This window comes from Trematomus bernacchii, unplaced genomic scaffold, assembly GCF_902827165.1.
Source record: "Trematomus bernacchii unplaced genomic scaffold, fTreBer1.1, whole genome shotgun sequence".
Taxonomy (NCBI): Eukaryota; Metazoa; Chordata; class Actinopteri; order Perciformes; family Nototheniidae; genus Trematomus; species Trematomus bernacchii.
In genome coordinates, this window is record NW_022987588.1 from 6,675,082 (window position 1) to 6,694,048 (window position 18,967).

The window sequence follows — 18,967 nt, forward strand, 5'->3', positions numbered from 1 at the left end:
AGGTTGGGCTTCTTCTTTGAAGTTCACACAGCAAACGACTCAGTCCATTGGCAGGTAGTCAGTTCAGCCACTTCCTCTCAACACGAAAACATTAAGAGTGAGGCAATCCGACACAACCAGGACAGAAAGACACAAAGAAAAGCTTCAGTTTGTGCAGAAAGAGTCATGGACGCCCTGAGGTCAGGTGTATTTCTGCTGTTTGTCCTGCTGCCTGTCTGCTCTGCGGGTAAGTTCCTCAAATACAAAACCTTTTACATGTGAGTTGGGGTCAAATGTTTGTATATGTGATAGAGGAAATAAAACACCCAGCTGGCATTTGAAAACAGTCAGTAAGTGTTAAGAGACTCATTTTAAACCAAACTTGTATGCATTTTGAATTATGTCCGGATATCTTCCGTAACACGGGCCTTCTCTGCTCGGATAGATGAAGACAGAGAGATACGAAAATATCTGATACATGTGTTGCAAAAGAGTCACAGATGATAGAAGATATTTTTCCACACAGCATCTTGTGGAAAAAAGTAGAGCCGTTTGAGGTTTTCTTACATGGTAAGGTAAGGAGAGAATAATTAAATGTTCCATTCAATGTTATGAGAACAGTTCCTTATATTGGAAACAAACATAACAGATGTATATAATCTTGCTGTATATCAATGAGGCAAACTGATCTGATAATAAACATGTTTTTTCCTTTTGTTTTTAGAGGCTCTTTGCTTACATTATATTTCTCAGACGCTCATGAAACGCGTTTTACAGATAGTCTAGTTATATTTAAATATGTGTCTTTATATAATTCATCCCATAAAATTACGCAACAACGCGCTGCCTATCTTTCCTAAACTTGAGAAGTTTTCTGTGCATTTGATGTTTCCCAGGCTCTCCCTTTCATGTTGTAGGAGGGTTGTGAAAAATTATTTTCTAAGTGATCAAAAAACACTTTCAAGTCCTGTCATGTATTTCAGTCAGATACATCGTGATGAAGGGATTAACAGGAAAGCATGAATAAATAATCTCCCATCAGAATATACTGAATGTGAAAACAGCAAATGTAGTTTTCCACAGCATTAAAACTCCCTCTGAAGTAAAACACACTATACAATGTGTAGAAGGAAGCTGCCATAGACATATTTATAGGTTTATTTGAACACTGCATATTTGTGACATTGTGACTTCCTGAAAGCCACGATTGCTTAATTTTTCAATTCGTACTCGCTGATGATTTGTTGCTAAACACAAAGAAATGTCATGGTCCATGTTTACTATATTCACCAGGGTATGTGTGAAACAAGCGCTATGAAGTGTTTAAGAAAATGTGTGATGTGATAGCTTCAAAAATGACCAAATGCAGCACATTTTTACATGAAATAACATCTTTAGATCCTGAAAGCAGTCTCCTTCTTTTTTGCCTTCAATTACTGTATATTAACAATGTTAGCAGTAAGTGATTCAATATTCATAGCCAAGACTACATCATTATTTAATCAACTGGAAGTATTTTAGAAGTAGTTTACACACATTACTCAAAATTCAACCTCACACTATTTTCTTTACTTGAGGATTTCCAGTCGAATTTAAAATAAAATAAACAATGTTTGGTTTGAACTTCAATTGAGAAGTTAAAGGACTAGTTTGACATTTTGAAAATACAATGACCTTCTTGATGAGTTAGATGAGCAGATTGTTCCTAAACTGACTGCCATCTGGTTGTAGCTTCTTATTGAATAAACAGAGTTCAAGTTTGTATTCAATCAGCACATTTCTGTTAGAAGAGCATGTCAATGTCTCACAATACCAGTTTTCTGGTTACTACTATTACTGGTTTTAAAGTTACCAAACTAAATGAAACAACATGTCTATTTGTATAATGTGTGTGTTTAACCAAGCTTACCGGCTGTAAGATGTATTATCATTTTTTTAACAAACAGATATTAGAGGACGGTATCAATTAGAACAAATGTTTTAAAGCACACATGCCATAATAGTTCTACCCCTAAGGGAAGTTTTATGGATTTTATAACCAACACAATCATGTAATAATAAGCACTTTATTAATAAATTGCATATGTTAGATATCTTAGTATAATTCATGTGTGTGTTAATGAAGCATCTTCACAATCCCCGCACCTGTATAAAGAAATATCTCTCTGGTTATATATTTTTTAATTTGGGTTTGGCTTGTTTTTTTAATTCTATGTGTTCCTATCATTTTACAAATGTTTTTATATACATTTTTATTTGATTACTTTTCTATCAAGCTCAGGTTGGTAACAAAACGATCTCACAATAAATGTGTTAAAACATAATGTATGTATATTATATAAAAAACGAAAGAAAACAAATTAAAACAAACTGGGTGGTGGGCTTAGCAGGTCATTGACGGCAATTCTCAGAAATTCTCAGAAATGCTTATCCCACCAACTCAGCAACAGTTATTACACACTTTTCCTGTTTACACCTAAATATAATCTAAAAGTAAGACATGTGACAACTTCAAGTAAATGTAGACATCAAGATTTGGTGATAGCTTCATTTAATCTCCACTACTGGTGCTCTCACGTTATGGCTTCTGTTCCGACCACAGAGCGAGATAAACGGGCCTCTCAGAGCCGTCACTCTGACAGGAAGTGTTAATCTACCGTACCACAGATATGTAGTGCATTACTTCCTGTTTCAGGGGTCTTACTCAATCATGAACTGCTTCACTATGAGGCTGTTTTCCATCCCATGTTGCGAAGTGGATATCTTGTATGCCATCTAACACACACACACACACACACACACACACACACACACACACACACACACACACACACACACACACACACACACACACACACACACACACACACGCGCGTTAAGACCATGTGTCGTACTTTTCTGAAGTCAGAGGAGAAGCACACACATCATTTTACTCATGTTTTAAAGTAATTATATCATAATGATATATATTAAAGAAATATATAAAGCATGTCCAGTGGCAGACCTTTTTAAATGTGGGGTACCAAATAATGTAAGCACAAATTTGTCATAACACCCAAATAGGGTTCTCCAAAGTACTAACAATACACTTATAACAAATACATAAGAATACTTATTTATTGTTCACATAAATGAATGCCTATAAATCATTTCAATTTCCCCTCTGGTTATAAATGTCTTAAGTGGAGGAAAAATAACACAAAAATGATGTGTTGAAATCCCTCAGAAATGTGTGTAAGTTTAATATTCATGATGTTTTTCTCTTGTGTTTGTCCCGTAGAGACGTTCTTCACTCACCCTCACATCTGCTACTTCCTGGATGCGTTTCTGACCCTTTACTGCATCATTGCCACCGGGCTCTTCTTCAGGGAAAAGGTGAGATAAGTTATTAATACCAGCAAGATATTAATAACTTGTCGGAAAAACGACCTAATACATTTTGTAATAACTTATTATTCATTTAAAATTCTGCCAATACTTTATTTTCTTTATCATTTAATCTTTTATTTACTTCTTGGATTTCTTTATTAATCTTGTATACACATTTTCTTTCATATGTTGTCTTGTCTACCCAACAACCTGAAACGCCACTTAAAAACATTAATAATGGTTTCATATAAGGACAAGCAACAATTTATCACAATAAATAATTGTCATTTTTTGCTAAATAAATACACCTTTGTAACTTGTGATGGGAGTTGATAGTGATTAATCAATTACTTGAAATAGTCATAAGGTTGCAGACTTCTTATTGGATGTTTTAATTTGATAAAATGCTGTTTTTTTCTCTGTGTAGTTTGTCGCCTTATCTCTGACTGATGAAGTAAGTCGCCATGTTTTCCTTTTATTTATTAATAATGGGTTGATATAAAGCATGTATATTGATGTGAGTATGAGTGTTTTTGCTTGATGACTATCTCACTTTCTTGTGTATTTCTCACCGACTAAGAAGGGAGATAAGGCATGCATTTACCAGGTAAGACGAGCTCTCACACTAGATGAACAGATGATGTTTAAACTGCTCAGCTTTAACACATTTATTTACACTTTTCTCCTGCAGGAGCTTGACAGAGCAAAGGATACAGATGCTTACGATGTGCTCCAACCTTCAAAAGGGAAAAAAGTAAGCAACAGAAGACTTTTGAAGGTCACTTTTCTGTCTCTGCTCGGTCCGAAACTGTCAATCACTGTGTTGTATTTGATCTTTTCTAGAAAAAAGCTGCCAAGAAAAATAAATCTGAGGTAAGAAGCTTAACTCACTCACATGGTTCACACATGTCAAACATAATAAATTCTCTAGGATGTAGTCAGAATAACAAGAAACAGGCAAGGCAAATGGTTTTCTTTTAAAAATGTTAAAAAATATTTACAAAATAAACTGGTCTAATAATAATAATAATATAATAATGATGAATACACATGTTAAACTCTGTCTCTCTCCTCTACAGTCGACCCAAGGTGTGCCGGATAAAGATCCCTACGAGTCTCCGGCGGCGGCCTCAGCTCCCCTCGAGTCCTAGATCTGAAACAACTAGATGATTAATCGATCAAAACAAATCGACTATTTTGATGATCAATGATTGTTTAAGTGATAAATCGAGAAAGAAATGCAAAACAGTTCTTTACATTAAGCGTCTCAAAAAGGATGATTGTGTTATTGTGTAGCATTTATATTGACTATTTTCTGCTTGTAGCCTAGCGTGATAGCATGCTAACATTTACTAGATAGCACTAAACAAAGTATAACAGAAGCTGATAGGGATGTTAATACATCTACACAGACCTCATAGTGACATGATGATTTAGCCTGATAGCATGCTATCATTTATAAGTGTTAAACATAAAGTATACTAGAAGCTGATAGGTATAATACAAAGTATTTAATATAACTTTAGACCTTATTGCTAGATTATTTAGGGTGTGTTAGCATGCTAACATAAATGAATGCTTATCACATAGTATAGCAGAAGCGGTTAGGGAGTCCAAGAAGTCTTTTATTTAACTTAAGACCTTATTATGCTAACAATGCTAAACGCAATGTAGGCTAAAGCAGAAGCTGATAGGGATGTAAACAAGCCCTTTATGTAACTTAAGACATCACAGTGTCTACATGTTTTTTTAGTGTGTTAGCATGATACAATTAATTAGTGCTACACATAAAGTATAGCAGAAGCTGATAGGGTCATAAATTCTGTCGCTTGTTTAACTTTAGAAGTTATTGGGCACAAAATGAAAAAAAGCCTGCATGGCTTAGAATGTGTGCTTCTGAATATCAAGCTGTAACTGAATGCCAATAAAAGACAAAGCACATCAAAACACTTGGAAAATGGTTTAATGATGTTTACAACAAAAGAGAACTGTACATTTACAGTAAAAGATTATTTTTATATGTGTATAAAAACAAAACAAACAAAAATACAGCAGACAAATGCATCAAAATCTACTATGTATCCTGATTCACATACTTAAAACTCCTACACAACCTTTCAGTTCTACGCCGTACTTTACGGCAGTATTTTTAGTTGTTTTTTTCCTTGTAGTCAAATCAGAGCAGTTTCTCACAGAGTTGTTGTCCATGATGGAAATCAGGACTCCTTAAATTAGAGTCCTGGAACGACAATTATTATCAGACGGCAGAGTAAGAAACAGGGAAATAAATCAGGGACACATTCCTTTAGATGAGCCCAAGCTTTCCAACGTGAGTAGTACATGTGTTACATAATGCAGTTCTTGAGATACACAAACATATTATGTACATGGTTGGCATTTTTTTTTTGGTTTTCTCATTTTTCCTATCTTGTTGAAAGCCATGGTCACACACACACATAACACACCCCAAAAACATACAAAAATACTATATCTTTAACCTACCAAGAGTAAGACAGTTCTGCAATTAGTTCCATGCTGTGACAGAAAAAAAAGAGATTACAACAAACGAGAAACTTTTCACGCAAGATTTTCTCAGAAATATACCAAAATATACATCTAAGCTTTGGAATCACTGAGGCTAGGACTAAAGCCAGTGCTGGGTTTGTCTCTTAATACACATGCTGCAGGGTGGAAGGGAGAGAAGGACAGAGAAAGACACAGGACAGAGAGATATCTTTGGTATCTGCATTTGTCAAAAGTTAAATATTTGGATTTTTGCTTTGGGATAGCGCTTGTGAGGTCCTTCAAACCTCACTCGGAGTAAAGCCTTAAACAAAGTGTCACTGGGACACAGTCCATGCAGAGTGACAGGACCATGATGCATAGTGTCACAGCGGATCAGAGTCTGTAGTGAAGAGACGATGGCAAAGGAGGAAGCAGAAGAGGAGGGAGGAGGGGACACAGCAGTGAGTTTAGGATGTGTATTCCTGGAGACAACAGGGTAAAATGTCCTGGGACTATACAGTGTGATGAGGAAGAGACAGAGGCAGGAAGAGCAGTTTCACCGCAGTCCTTGAGAGAGAGAGAAAGAGTGGACGGGGAAACATAACAACAAACATACAGTCCTGAGCATGTACAGTGTGCACAGGATTAACCCTCAGTGTGTATTAACAAACATCACCCAGCTACCAAAAGATTATGTCTGTGGGAGAAGCCCGTTCGGCCCCTTTTCGACCCCCCGTCCCACCTCCGATCCCCGCCCACAGGCACTGAAACCGCCGAGTGTTTTTTCGGGGCGGGTACACATTCACATGCAGTAAAAAGCAAATGAATCGAGGACTCGGATGAGAGCGTGCAGCCGGGATTTGATCTGAGCAGTGAGGCGGGGATGGGCCGAGAGACGGGCGTCGTTTCGTTTACAATCAAGTTAGAAGTCTTTGGTTATTGTTGGTACCACAGGAGAGCGGGTCATGTGGGGAGACGCGTACATACCTGCACTTAGTCAGAGTGAAAATAAAAAATTAAATAGAAAACAGGATTGTCAAACTTAAAGTGTTCAAATGTGGAGGGGGTCGTCTATTCAAAGTAACTTTTCAAAGGAATATAATACGCTAAAATAAATCTCAAGTTACAAAACAAACCAATCCCATAAAAGGCTGAAAAATACATCAGTGTGCAGCATCAAAAACACCAAATTGTGAAAAAGAAAAAACAGCAGACATTCATGAGTACAGGTATGTATTTCTGTCTCCCCCTTGTGGTGTTATTTTCCACAACCCTTCACAAGTACAGTATAAACGGGCTTCTCCACTGACAGTTTCTGTATTTTCTTCTTTTTTTTGTGATTTTTTATAATATTTTATATTTCTTAAGTAGATTAAAGCAGGTTTCACTCAGTCTTGAGTTAGAAATGAGGTATACAACAGCTCTTTTTGCCTTAACTGGTGCTCCACACTTCCTTTGTCAATGTTAAAAACCAGCAAACCAGTGGTGGGTTCAACAAACTACAACTTGATGCACGGCTGATCCACAAGAGCAACTTGAAATCTGGAGATCACGTTATGAAACTACAGCATCAAAGCAGAGCCAGTGGCAAAAAAAAAAACTTTAGTTGACAGTAGATAAGATCATTAATAGATAAAAACACTCACACAATGACCCCAAACTGTAGTTTCTTTTCTTTAACTGGCTTGCTTTTAGGCTTTAGATATCGATAAAGACCCCAGTATGGACCAACAAAAAAAGTACTCTTATGTCTCACCATTTTTAAAGAAAATCACCCTCAAAAACCCACTGGAAGATGGATCAAATGCACCATAATGGTTTGCAGACTGTACTCACTATTCTCTCTTTAAAAGACACTCACACACACACACACACACTCACACCCACCTGCTGGAATTATTAGTAAAGCTTTTCTCACAGGTATCCCTAACCTGTCTGAGTAACATCTAAAAGCAAAGGTCGCAACATAATCATCCCACTCTCCAAAATGCCCAGAATGCACCGCTTTGTTTCAGTGAAAACGGTGCACCTGGTGATCTAAAGCTCTCTCACACACACACGCACACACACACACACACACACAACAACAATGCTACAATGCTCATGTCTTCTACGTAACAATAAGGCATAAATGATAATGTTAATCTTCTTTGTCAAACTAAGAAAGCCAGTGATCTTGCCCTCACACTATACAAAACAATTAAAGGCATAAAAGTAAAAAAAATCAAATGATTGTTAAAGACAGCACAACAAATCAAGTCCACGTGACTCAAACAAAACTATTAAAAGATTAAGATCAGATGCTTCAGTCAGGAGTGTCCGAGCAAACACAAGAGGCGTGATCTCAGATTTCTTATTTTTTGGTCTTGTCAGTTTAAAAAAAAAAAAAAATCGTTATTTTGCAATAATAGAAAAGGAGGATTTAGGGGAGTTTTTTTCTGGAGTAAGCATGATAAACACTACATTCAGTCTTGATAACATACTGGTTCAAATATAAAATATGAATATCTTACACGTGTTTATATATATATTTATATGTATAGAATTAAGAAAAGATTGTTTCTCTAATTCTTTCCTCAGATAAATATTTCAGTAACATCCTATGGTGCCGATGGCAACGGGTTCATCTTGCTAGCACATGTTCAACTCTTTAGTAACTACAAACAGCACGGAAACAGGACCGAGTCCTCGAAGACGGGGAACCAGCGACGTGAGCAGCCAGACACCCGCCCGGCTGCAAAGAGAAAGGCTTGTCCTTTGGCAAGAAGGATCTCAAAATAATATTCAAACCTGGAAATACCCCATAAATAGTAGTACTAGAAAATAGCAGTAGTTTGTTGTCCTTTCCATGTATGGTTCCTATGTTTGGTTCATCAGTATAAACTTTGAATGGCGAGCCAGACGGTACTTATACATTCTACACTGTTCTATACACAGAAATGTCTAAAGGTGAACCTTATGTTAAGTGCTGCTGAGGTATATTCAGTCAAAGTAATTCAAAAGAAAAGAAGTACACAAGAGGAAAACATGGACAAACTTCACTGCCTACAACCTCAGCGATCTAACAACGCTGTGGTAACTCATTTTGTAGAACAATGCTACTTTTTTATGTGGGGTTCAGTTGAATGTGTAGCACATAACAGTACTTAGCTCAACACTGTGTTGAGTAAGATAATTTGGCAGGTTTTAAAACTAGTCCGCAGACAGATTTAGGGAGCAGCATATCGTTTCATAGCGTGCTGGTTCAAAAATGGCGATGCTGAGAGGAAGTGTGGTGTGTTACTGATGATCCGATCTCAGCATTTACATAAAAGTGAGCCCTCCAGAGGGCAGGCCTGGTCTCACAGGATGTATTCATAAAGCTATAGGAGAGCATGCAGGCCTCTAACCAGCTCAGCTCCAGCAGCAAGTTGTTAAAGCTAGGTTTCTGTGATCCTTATCTAGCAGAACCAAATAAGGACTATCCGGTATTAACCGAGGCAGAGAGTGGAAAATAATTTGTCAGCAGTGTGAAGAGTAGGGCAACTACTGAGGAAAACCACTTTGGTTCAAGCTGTTGTTTTATGGCTGAATATTAGTACAAAACCAAAAAACAGAACCTTTCCACTTTGCTTCAGAAAAGTCCAAAACTGCTACCAAAATGGCCAATAAAGATAAAGGAAAACTAAGCCATCAAATGGCTGAAGGATAACCAGGATCAGGCGTTAGGGGCGAGGCCCCGGTGATAAAAAAAACAATTCAAAATGAGTAAAAACGAACATTTTCTTGTGCCCCATCCCGCCAATCCCTCTGTTTTTGGTCAGTTTGTGCTGCCAATTTTTTAAGTTGAGCGATGAGACACTTTGTCAAATTAAAAAAAAGGTCATCTTTGGAAAATGATCATCAAAATATTGCATTTCTATATTCTGTTGACAATGAAGAGAAATTCTGTACTCATAAATATATCGACTAGACTAAGCTACACCGACTACACACAGCAATTACTATAACAAATATTTTTGGTATATCTTAAAGTACGAAGCCAGTCGAGTGACTGCAGACAGAAAAAGACAGAATTTCATTCCTCCCCAAACAGGCAGACTGCAGCTCATCAATCCAGTTTTTTGGTACAGATACTGTGCACAAGTAGATACGACGGTACTACTATTAAGAAAATAAAAATAAAACAAAAACACAACAACCCCATCTAGCCAATGCCAGCATACATTTGGTATGATGCCCATGCCCTGACTAATCCTCCCAACGACAGAGCAGTCAGCCGCAGAGCCGCGTGGATCATGCAGGAACTGAACTCTCTGTAGACAACACATGCAGACGTCTATTTTCTACCTCTGAATCCAAACGTAATGTACAGTTTTCCAATAGACCACCATCCAAAACAAATCACCCTTAAATCAGACACGGGACTGCATGTCCGCAGCTCTTTATAAAGCTCTCAACGCAATGTTTTCAGTCATTTTCTATCAGTGTCTGTAATCCGCACCGAGACGGTGATTTTACAAAAAGCTTTGGGGCTACTTCGCTCCGCAGCAAAATGTAAAACTCAGTGTTTCCAGAAAGAGAGACTCAGAGAGACACGTCTTGTCCCTCTGATCCTTAAAGCAATGATAACCTTTATATCGGCCACTTATTACTTGTTTTTAAAGCCTTATAACCACGATTACAAATTGATAGTTAACTTAATATTAGACTTACAAAGTTCTGAAAATGTTAAAAAATACAGAAAAGAAAGGGAAAAGAAAATCTCTACAATATAACTTTGATATGATTTGCGTCAAGGCCTGTCCAAAAAAACTCAAAAGAGATAATTAAAAGGTGGGGTGACACACAAATCCCCGTTAGTGATGATGAATATTAGTAGTAAATCAGTTTGAATGTTAAAAGAGAAAAATCTAAAACGTTTTTGGTTAGAAGTGTTTCAGAGAAATTCTGACCTGGAAATAGGAGGATATATATTTATATATATACACACACACACACAATGTGAACAGCTTGATCGTGCCGGGGATATTTCATCCTCCCGGTCACTTTGTCAAGGTTCATGATGAGCGGCAGGCCAACAACAGCGAATGTTTGTTGGAAAAAAAACATCCAAGAATCAAAAAAGAAACAAAAATGTAAAAAGTCAACCTCAACCTCACTTGGGGTTGTTTTCTTTTTGGTGGCAGCAAAAGGATTAAATAATGATAGATACAATGGAAAGAATGTGGGGTTGGTTAGTGGAGCGCTGATCTCAGACGCCCTGCTCCCTGCATGGTGACGAGAGAAACAGACGGTATGCAGCCGGGCTTCACTGAGCCTTGGAGGCAGCGGTGATGGTGGAGTTTTGCACAGGCACAGCAGCCGCGGAGGCTTGAAGGTGGGGGTCGGAGGTCAGCTGCAGCCCCCCCACCCCCGGCATCAGGCTGACGGGGTTACTGGTGAGCAGCGACAGGTTCTGGGGGTTCAGGAAGATCGGTGTGCCGCCAGACGTGTTGGCGAACAGAAGGTTGCTGCCGTCCAGAGACGTGATGGGGATCTGACTGGAGGCCAGAGCTGAGGGGAGACGGGGGTTTAGAGAGAGAGCAAAGGGGGGGGGGGGGATCAGTCACATTGTAGTATATTTGAAATACATAGAGTCCTGTTGTTTTATGGCTTGGCTGGTGTGAAACATTTTGGAGTGGTTTTTGGAGGTTATTGTTTCCAGCTTTTCAGATATTGGGATGTTTCTGCATTGAGGACTATTACTTTCAATGTTTAATGTACATCTTCCTGGTTAAACGAACATACTGTGTTGGGTTCAAACTCAATTAAAAATAAACCCACTTCACTTTTTCAACCTATTATCTCTCAGCACGATTCCCTTTTTTTCACAGAAGTAATTTTCTCTCAGCACGATTAACCTCATGGGCGTGGCCTGATTAATTTAGCTATTAATATGCAAATGCATTGTGGGCCTCATTACATTTTGATTTAATTATACAAACAATGGGATATCTTCAGAAACCCATGGTGAATTTTAATTTCTTAATTATTTTCCTTTGTAAATGCTATGAATATGTTCTTTTTGTTCTTTAAAATCACACTGGCTATTTCATTTAATTGATTCATTAATTCATCTGGTTCCTAATTAGTCATGTTTAGTATATTTATAACTGGCTTTTATTGCCTATTTTTGTGGAAAACTATCTTTGAATCTGTCATGCTACCAAGGACGATGCAGGATATCAGAATGTGGCAATCAGCATTTAGCAGTTAAAATAACATGCGTGTACTAAAGAGTATTCTTCTGTCTCTATAAAGACAAAACGACCCAACCCTAGTAATGTTTTCCCTCTGGAGTTGTAGCTCCATACATACCATGATCTGGGACTGTGCTGTATGTGAATAGTATGATAAGTATGTAAATATGTGCAAAGGAATAATGAAATATACATACATTGATAGACACCTTGGATGGTAGCCAAGGTGCTGTTGCTCATGAGGGCCGGATTCAGCGCACCGCCAAGGCCTCCAGAAGTCAGACTGAGCATGGCCCCGCTGGAAAAGGATAAATTACATGAAGAGATAAGACCCCTGAAGCTCCACAGAGTGATAATCATTGCATTAAGTGTTGGGAAAATACTGAATGTACTCTTCCAATATCAGAGTACACATGATAACAAAAGGTCCTACGTAGCTGTGTACATGACAGGATGTATGATTACCTCGAAGAGCATCGGGACTGTTTTAGGCATATGATAGCTATGTGATTAACGTGATTATTCACTCTCTATGGAGATAGACATATGATAATCATGATCATTTCTGACGTGGAGCTAATCTGAACTAAACATTGAATACTGCTTTATATTCCTCCATCTTGTGACTGTGTAACTCCCTCTCTTGTATATCAGCATGTGAAGGACACTGTTCAGGAACTAGTTGTATCAAATGCTCTGTGTGTGATGACTACTTCCATTCTTGCAAGGATAATAAATACATGTATCCTGATTATTGAAGCTCATGCCGGTGACGAGTGATATTTTTCTAACATTAATGTTTGAACAGAGCCTGTACTAACCCAGGAGCGAACTGAGAGGAGGCCATGAGTCCCGGGTTGAGCCCCGCGGCGGCAGCAGCCATGGCGGCAAAGCTGCTGGGTAACTGAGCCTGCTGCAGCGCGGCCGAGAGACTGGAGGCCGACACCATCAGCTGACCCCCCCCCAGAGAGGCGATGGATGTGGGGGCCTGGATGATGGTGTGGCCCTTGCCCTCTACTTTCATAGACTGAATAGTCGTTGGCGACGGGCTCAAAGATGGAGAGCAGGCTGTAGTAAATATAGGTGCAGCGGAGATGACTGATGCCGTGTTCGTGCCTTTGAGGAAGAAAACAACAGTTAGCATTCAATTATATTATAGTGCAGTGATGTGGTAGGTTTTCCCGTGTAAGGTGATTCCCCGGGAACAACTGGTAGTCATCTGAGGGGGTCCCCATTAAAACGTGTACTCTTTGAGAGTTCAACTGGTGTTTGGTGTCATATGATTATAAATATGGTTATATTCATAATATCAAAAAATATTCGTAAAGTATAAAATGGTGTAAAAAACCTTTTTCACAAAAATGAAACATGATAAAGAAACAATGTGTTTTTAGGAGTAACTTATAATTGGTATTGATAGCATCATTTTGTTAGCTTTTCGCAAAATGAAACCTCGAACCTAATATTTTAAATGTGAGTCTATCACACAAATGTATATAAGATACTGTACCAATTAAATGGCGTAAAATTGTATTTCATGTCTATTTTCTTACTCTTCTGCTTCTGGATCTCTTCTTAGGTGAGATACGCGTGCATAAAGTGAATAAATGTAAAGTCGTGTAGAGGCGTTTATATTGACTGAGTCCTTTTGGATTTCAATGCATTTGAGACACAGGATGTTTACCTAGCAACATTACTGATTGTTTGTTAGGGGCACATTCTCAAAAAGGCAAACACACATGGTGACCCCGTACACACCTGTGAAAGACAAATTGGCGATGCTGGTGCTGGTGAGAGGCATCATTGGGTTTACAGTCAGAGTGGTGGATGTGTTAATAGAGGGACTGTTCACAAGGCTTGCTGTGCTGGCCACCTGAGAAACAGAATAACAGAGAGGTGCACATGAGTTAAGAGTGTCAACAAACAACAGCTAAAACAGATGTGATGAATCGTTTTGAATTGTAGTTTAATCCAGTGAACAAATATGTGTAAATGATCCTGAAATGGATCCAGGAATAGTTAATAGACTCTGGTGTTCGTTATTACCATGGGGCTACTGGGGGTAAAGAGGGTTTTAATGGCGCCTCCTCCCATGCCGCTGCTGGGGGGGTTGATCCTCTTCTCCTTCTGCCGGCGGTTGCAGAACCAGACCCGGATCACCTCCTTCTCCATGTTGAGCTGGTCGGCGATCATGGTGATCTCTTCAGAGGTAGGTTTTTGGTTCTGCTGGAAGAGGGCAAAAAGCCAGAGAAGCCATGTGAGCACTGAGGAGTCTCTAAAACCTGATCAATATGACATTCAGAAAAACGAGTTCCCACAAAATGGGCAAATATAGGTCAGCTTAAAAAAATGTTTCTTAGTTGGTTATGTTGGTTGTCATAGTCTGTCTGTCTGTCTGTCTGTGTGTGTGTGTTTCCTAAACAATCAGTTAGAGGTAAGGTTTTGAAGCGAAATACAAATGTAGACATTTTTAAAAACTAAGAATATACTTCAATTACATTTAAATAAGACCCCTTTTTGAAACAAAAATAAAAGCATTATTACTACTAATCCTACCTTTGCCCCCATAAAGGCTATAATAATCTAAATAAAGCCAGGAGTGTGAGTTTCTAACCTCCAGAAAGCTATTTTCTAAGGCCACTCGGATGTTGGTCTCGATGCTAGTCCTCTTCTTCCGTCTGCGGTTGATCCCCTCGATGCCCATCCCCGGGGAGCCCAGCGCGTTGGGGCTGGACAGGGACTGGTCCGATGTCAGGTTCTCTGCACAAACAGCACCGACACAAAAGACAGGAAGAGAGGTAAAGACAAGGCCCTGGAGAGATACACAAGGCACTCTGCCCTGCGCCCAACATGTCAGGGAGACAAAGAGTATGCAGAGCGATGAGGACTAAAGTGTGTTAAGGAAATTGTGCAATCAAATGTGCTAACCTTAGTTTCTCTGATTAGGTCATCTCTCTGGGAGTGAACCTAAAATGTATGTCTGGTCAACAGACGTGTTTAGGGGGTGAGGTTTTGCATACAGTGCCAGAGGGGGTATCAGCTGGCCTCCCAGCATGTTGTTGTAATGTAAATCTGCTTTGTGATGTCCTCTTATAAAGAGAGCCTGTTTCACTCAGAACAGTACGTGCTCTTTGGAGGAGACGTCATACTTGCAAGTATAAAGATCCTTATTGCTTTTAATACGAATATTGTGTTGCTGTACGTTTGTTACCTAACTGATTATTCTCTCTAGACCACAGCTGATTTTAAAGCTGCTACGACAAGTGCTTCTGTGTGAGGGATTCAGGAGGGTTCAGGGACAAACCTGCATCGTTGAGCCACTTCTCCAACAATGGCTTGAGTTTGCACATGTTCTTAAAGCTCAGGTTCAAGGCCTCAAAGCGAGAAATGGTAGTTTGGCTGAAGTCGTTTCCGTACAGCTTCCCCATGGCCAGGCCAACATCCCCCTGGTGGAGAGGAGAGAGAAAGAGGAAAACATGAAACAAGGGAGTGCCAGAATCCCAATACTTTTTACCCAGACAAATTATAATATTATTATAATAATAGAGAATGTATTATTGGTATATGCACTAGCAAGATGAGATTATCTCTAAAACGTAATGCATGAAATTCACTGCAAGCTAAACCCCTCACTAAACCTGGAGACATGCAGAATCAAGAGGGGGGGGGCGAGATTAACCTGAGCTAACAGTTAAAGGAGAGTACGGCAAATAAAAGTTGTAACAAGCAGTAGCGCTGAGCAAAGTGACTAGAACGCAACCACACACTTATAAAAAAAGAACAACACACTTTATAACGTCAGGCAACACTAACCAGGCTTCGTGTGATTCTGTTTATTTGTACCTTACTTTGACCATCCGTTCGCTGTTATTGATCATTGTGGAGAGCAGGCAGACGTTTTGTTTGTTATTATAGCAGCTATCAGATGGAAACAATACATGGGCTGCACAGGTTGTCATGTCCGACTATCACAAGTAGAATCATAATGAAAAATACGCCGGTAAAATGTGCCTGTAGAAAACGGCTTATGCCACAATAGGATAGCAACAACAAGTGGTCAAGATAGTCAGTTTAGCTTCGGTTGCTATGCTAACACCATTGTTGTTGTAGTGAGCATCGTAACGCCGTTGCGGAGAAAATCAGCGACGTAAACGGTGACGTCATGACGCAGCAGCGGCAGCACCAGTCGGGCTCTGGGCGGTGTGAACAAAACAGGGGCTGAAAAGAAAAAACGGTTCCGAACCAGAAAAGCTCTAGCACGGAGCTAGAACGGGGACCGCGTTGGTGTGAAAGGGGCAACAGACTCCTTCATTAGCTCCAAGGTGGAACACTAATAACATTAACTAGCCTAGCATGTAGCTTAAAAGTAATGTTGTCCCCCATGTGCAGGAAATATCACGGTGAACTTAAACCAAATGGACAAGGGGGAACATTTTGTTTTATATCAGATAATTAAATCTATAAATAGAAGTTATAACTAAGCCTTAACTCAACTTGAATAACACAATATATTAAATGACTGTGCTATGAGAGAACACTGTTGTTCCTGTTGCTTTTTTAAAACATTTTTATTTCTTTCTTCACTTTCTCCTCCAACCGATTAACCGAGGGAGGAGGGTCAACTGAACATCATACAATCACTGAACCTGTGAGAAATACACAGAACATGACACTCACCTGCGTAAAGCCCAGTTTGATGCGCCTCTGTTTGAAGGTCTTGGCAAACTGTTCCAGTTCCTCCAGATCGCTGGGCTCCTCCAGAGTCGGGGTGTCCAGCCGTTTGGGGGTGGTCTGACTGTGGGGCAGGGACAGGATTGGTGTGGCTGCAGTTGTGCGGGTTGGAGTGGCAGGCTGAAGAAATAAGCAAAATATAAAAATGTATTTGTTATTAAGGCAAAGTCAGCAAAGGGGAGAAAGTATTAAAAAAATGACACCTAGCTAATCTATAAAAGTTTGCTTCGTAGTTAGATTTTATTCAAACAGCTGGAATAAAGCAGAACCACATATTTCAGAGTTTTCTTGCGTCATTACGAACCTGAGTTTTGATGGTGATGCTTGGTTGAGTCGTCAGGAGGTTAGCTTGGCTTTGAGGTAGTTGATTTAGAAGACTCTGGGCTTGCATTAGGCCTACAGCGTGAAATACGTGAAAGTTAAGAAACATACATTGAAATATTCTTCCATATCAATGAACTATTGGATTCGTCTCCTTTCTTAATTCTGCATGTAGTGTGTTTCCTCACCCTGTTGGGTATGCGGTGGCTGTGAGATGATGAACTGCGTGGGCTGCAGCTGCGTGGCGATCGGGTGGCCGGGCTGCAGCAGGACAAACTGCGGCATGCTGAGATTCTGCGGCTGTAGCTGCTGGCAGAAAACACAAACTAATGATCAGTAAACTCACAGATAAATAAGATATTTATAACACAGTTTATGCTTTGCAGATGTTCCAACATATCTTAAGTTTGACTATGGCCATCAATTACAATATTGTTATTTCATACTAAAGAACAGGGTATATTATGTAAGCCAATCATTTAGATATACCAACCCATGTTGAATCAAAATTAATACTTTATTATACTTATTTATATAAATAGTTATCCACGCAATATTTCATTTTGTCTTAATTTACATGATTTTATTTCATATTCTGTTCTTGTACATATCATATTGTATTTACATCTATATAGACTTTTTGCACTACTTTTTATTTTGTATTTTTGCATTTTATTATATATGTTGCATTGAGCTCCGGTCGTAAGATCTTCTTCGCCATTTCTACACTGTAGCTTTGTGCATATGACAATAAAACCGTTGAATTTTTGAAATGTTATTTAGCTGAATCCAAAGAAACGTACATACTTAAATCAATCTCTCTCAATCCTATATAAACCAAATATATGACCAATCAAGTACTGGAGCCATTTGGGGGTTAAATATCTTGCCCAATGACCATTGGTCGAGGGGCTTGGGGTCAAACCACTAACCGTCTAATTGGTAGATGATCATTAACCCCCTGAGCAAGAACAGCCCAAAGTTCAGTATAAGCAATTTCCAGAGAATGTACATCTATAAATAAGTCAGCTTCATTCAAAACATTTCGGGGCAAGTTCTCAAACAGGAAGTTAAGTTGATATCAGGGTGCATACACTTTTTCACCAATGATTTTCAATGACTTCTCCATGACCGTTACCTAATTTTCCATGACCAAACTAATTACTCTTTCTCAGCGGTACCACTGAAAATGGTTTATTTTAACATGGAACAGGAAAATAAGGTCTGAAACATGTTGTGCCTATCTAAAACAAATCAAATAGTAGGCTTACTAGCTCCTACAGGCTAAAGCAACTAAAATCTCTCACCAGCAAAATACCTCGTCAGTTAAATACCATTTTACGTTTCATTACTATACAGTATTTATTATCATTATAGTATTACTATTTCGGCGATTAGATAAAATATAAATTATATTTGATGCAACTTTAGTTACATTTCCATGACTTTTCCAAAACTTTGGGAAAAATATTGTTTTCCATAACTTTTCCAGGGCCTGGAATTAGCATTTTGTATTTCCATGACTTTTCCAGGTTTTTAATGACCGTAAGAACCCTGTGATATATTTGCAGAAACATGTGTGATAGTGACTTACAGCGGCGATCTGGATGGGCTGGGACAGCTGGGTAATGGGCGTGGCTGCCTGCGCCGAGATGCTGGCCCCGGTGGTGCTGTTCTGCTGGTTGGCCGACTGCTGCATGGCGGCGGCCAGGAGCTGAGCCTGAGCCTGCTGGATCAACATCTGCTGCTGCGCCGGGGTCAGGGTCAACTGAGGGACAGGGAGAGAGAGAGGGACCATGGAGGGCAGGGAGAGAGAGAGAGAGAGGGACCATGGAGGGCAG

At 39.2% G+C, this 18,967-nt stretch overlaps 2 protein-coding genes across 10 annotated transcripts in view; one reads left to right on the forward strand and one right to left on the reverse strand.

The window, feature by feature from the left end:
• On the forward strand, positions 1-6,665 carry cd247 (CD247 molecule). Its single transcript, XM_034128454.1, has 7 exons — positions 1-226; positions 3,260-3,354; positions 3,776-3,802; positions 3,929-3,955; positions 4,040-4,102; positions 4,192-4,221; positions 4,428-6,665. The coding sequence occupies exons 1-7, from the start codon at positions 166-168 to the stop codon at positions 4,497-4,499; spliced, it is 375 nt and encodes a 124-aa protein (XP_033984345.1). The 5' UTR covers positions 1-165; the 3' UTR covers positions 4,500-6,665.
• pou2f1b (POU class 2 homeobox 1b) overlaps positions 5,296-18,967 on the reverse strand; it is a 24,488-nt gene continuing 10,816 nt past the window's right edge. For 7 of the 9 annotated variants that reach the window (XM_034128453.1, XM_034128451.1, XM_034128448.1 and 4 more), the window contains 11 exons: positions 18,721-18,894; positions 17,315-17,435; positions 17,110-17,201; positions 16,752-16,925; positions 15,379-15,520; positions 14,689-14,843; positions 14,121-14,300; positions 13,833-13,947; positions 12,896-13,190; positions 12,272-12,372; positions 5,296-11,388 (listed from right to left, as the gene is read on the reverse strand). In XM_034128453.1, the coding sequence (XP_033984344.1) occupies positions 11,144-11,388; positions 12,272-12,372; positions 12,896-13,190; positions 13,833-13,947; positions 14,121-14,300; positions 14,689-14,843; positions 15,379-15,520; positions 16,752-16,925; positions 17,110-17,201; positions 17,315-17,435; positions 18,721-18,894 (1,794 nt within the window). In that variant the 3' untranslated portion in view covers positions 5,296-11,143. The remainder of the gene's footprint in view (positions 11,389-12,271; positions 12,373-12,895; positions 13,191-13,832; positions 13,948-14,120; positions 14,301-14,688; positions 14,844-15,378; positions 15,521-16,751; positions 16,926-17,109; positions 17,202-17,314; positions 17,436-18,720; positions 18,895-18,967) is intronic. The other 2 variants (XM_034128449.1, XM_034128445.1) reach the window with 1 other exon arrangement.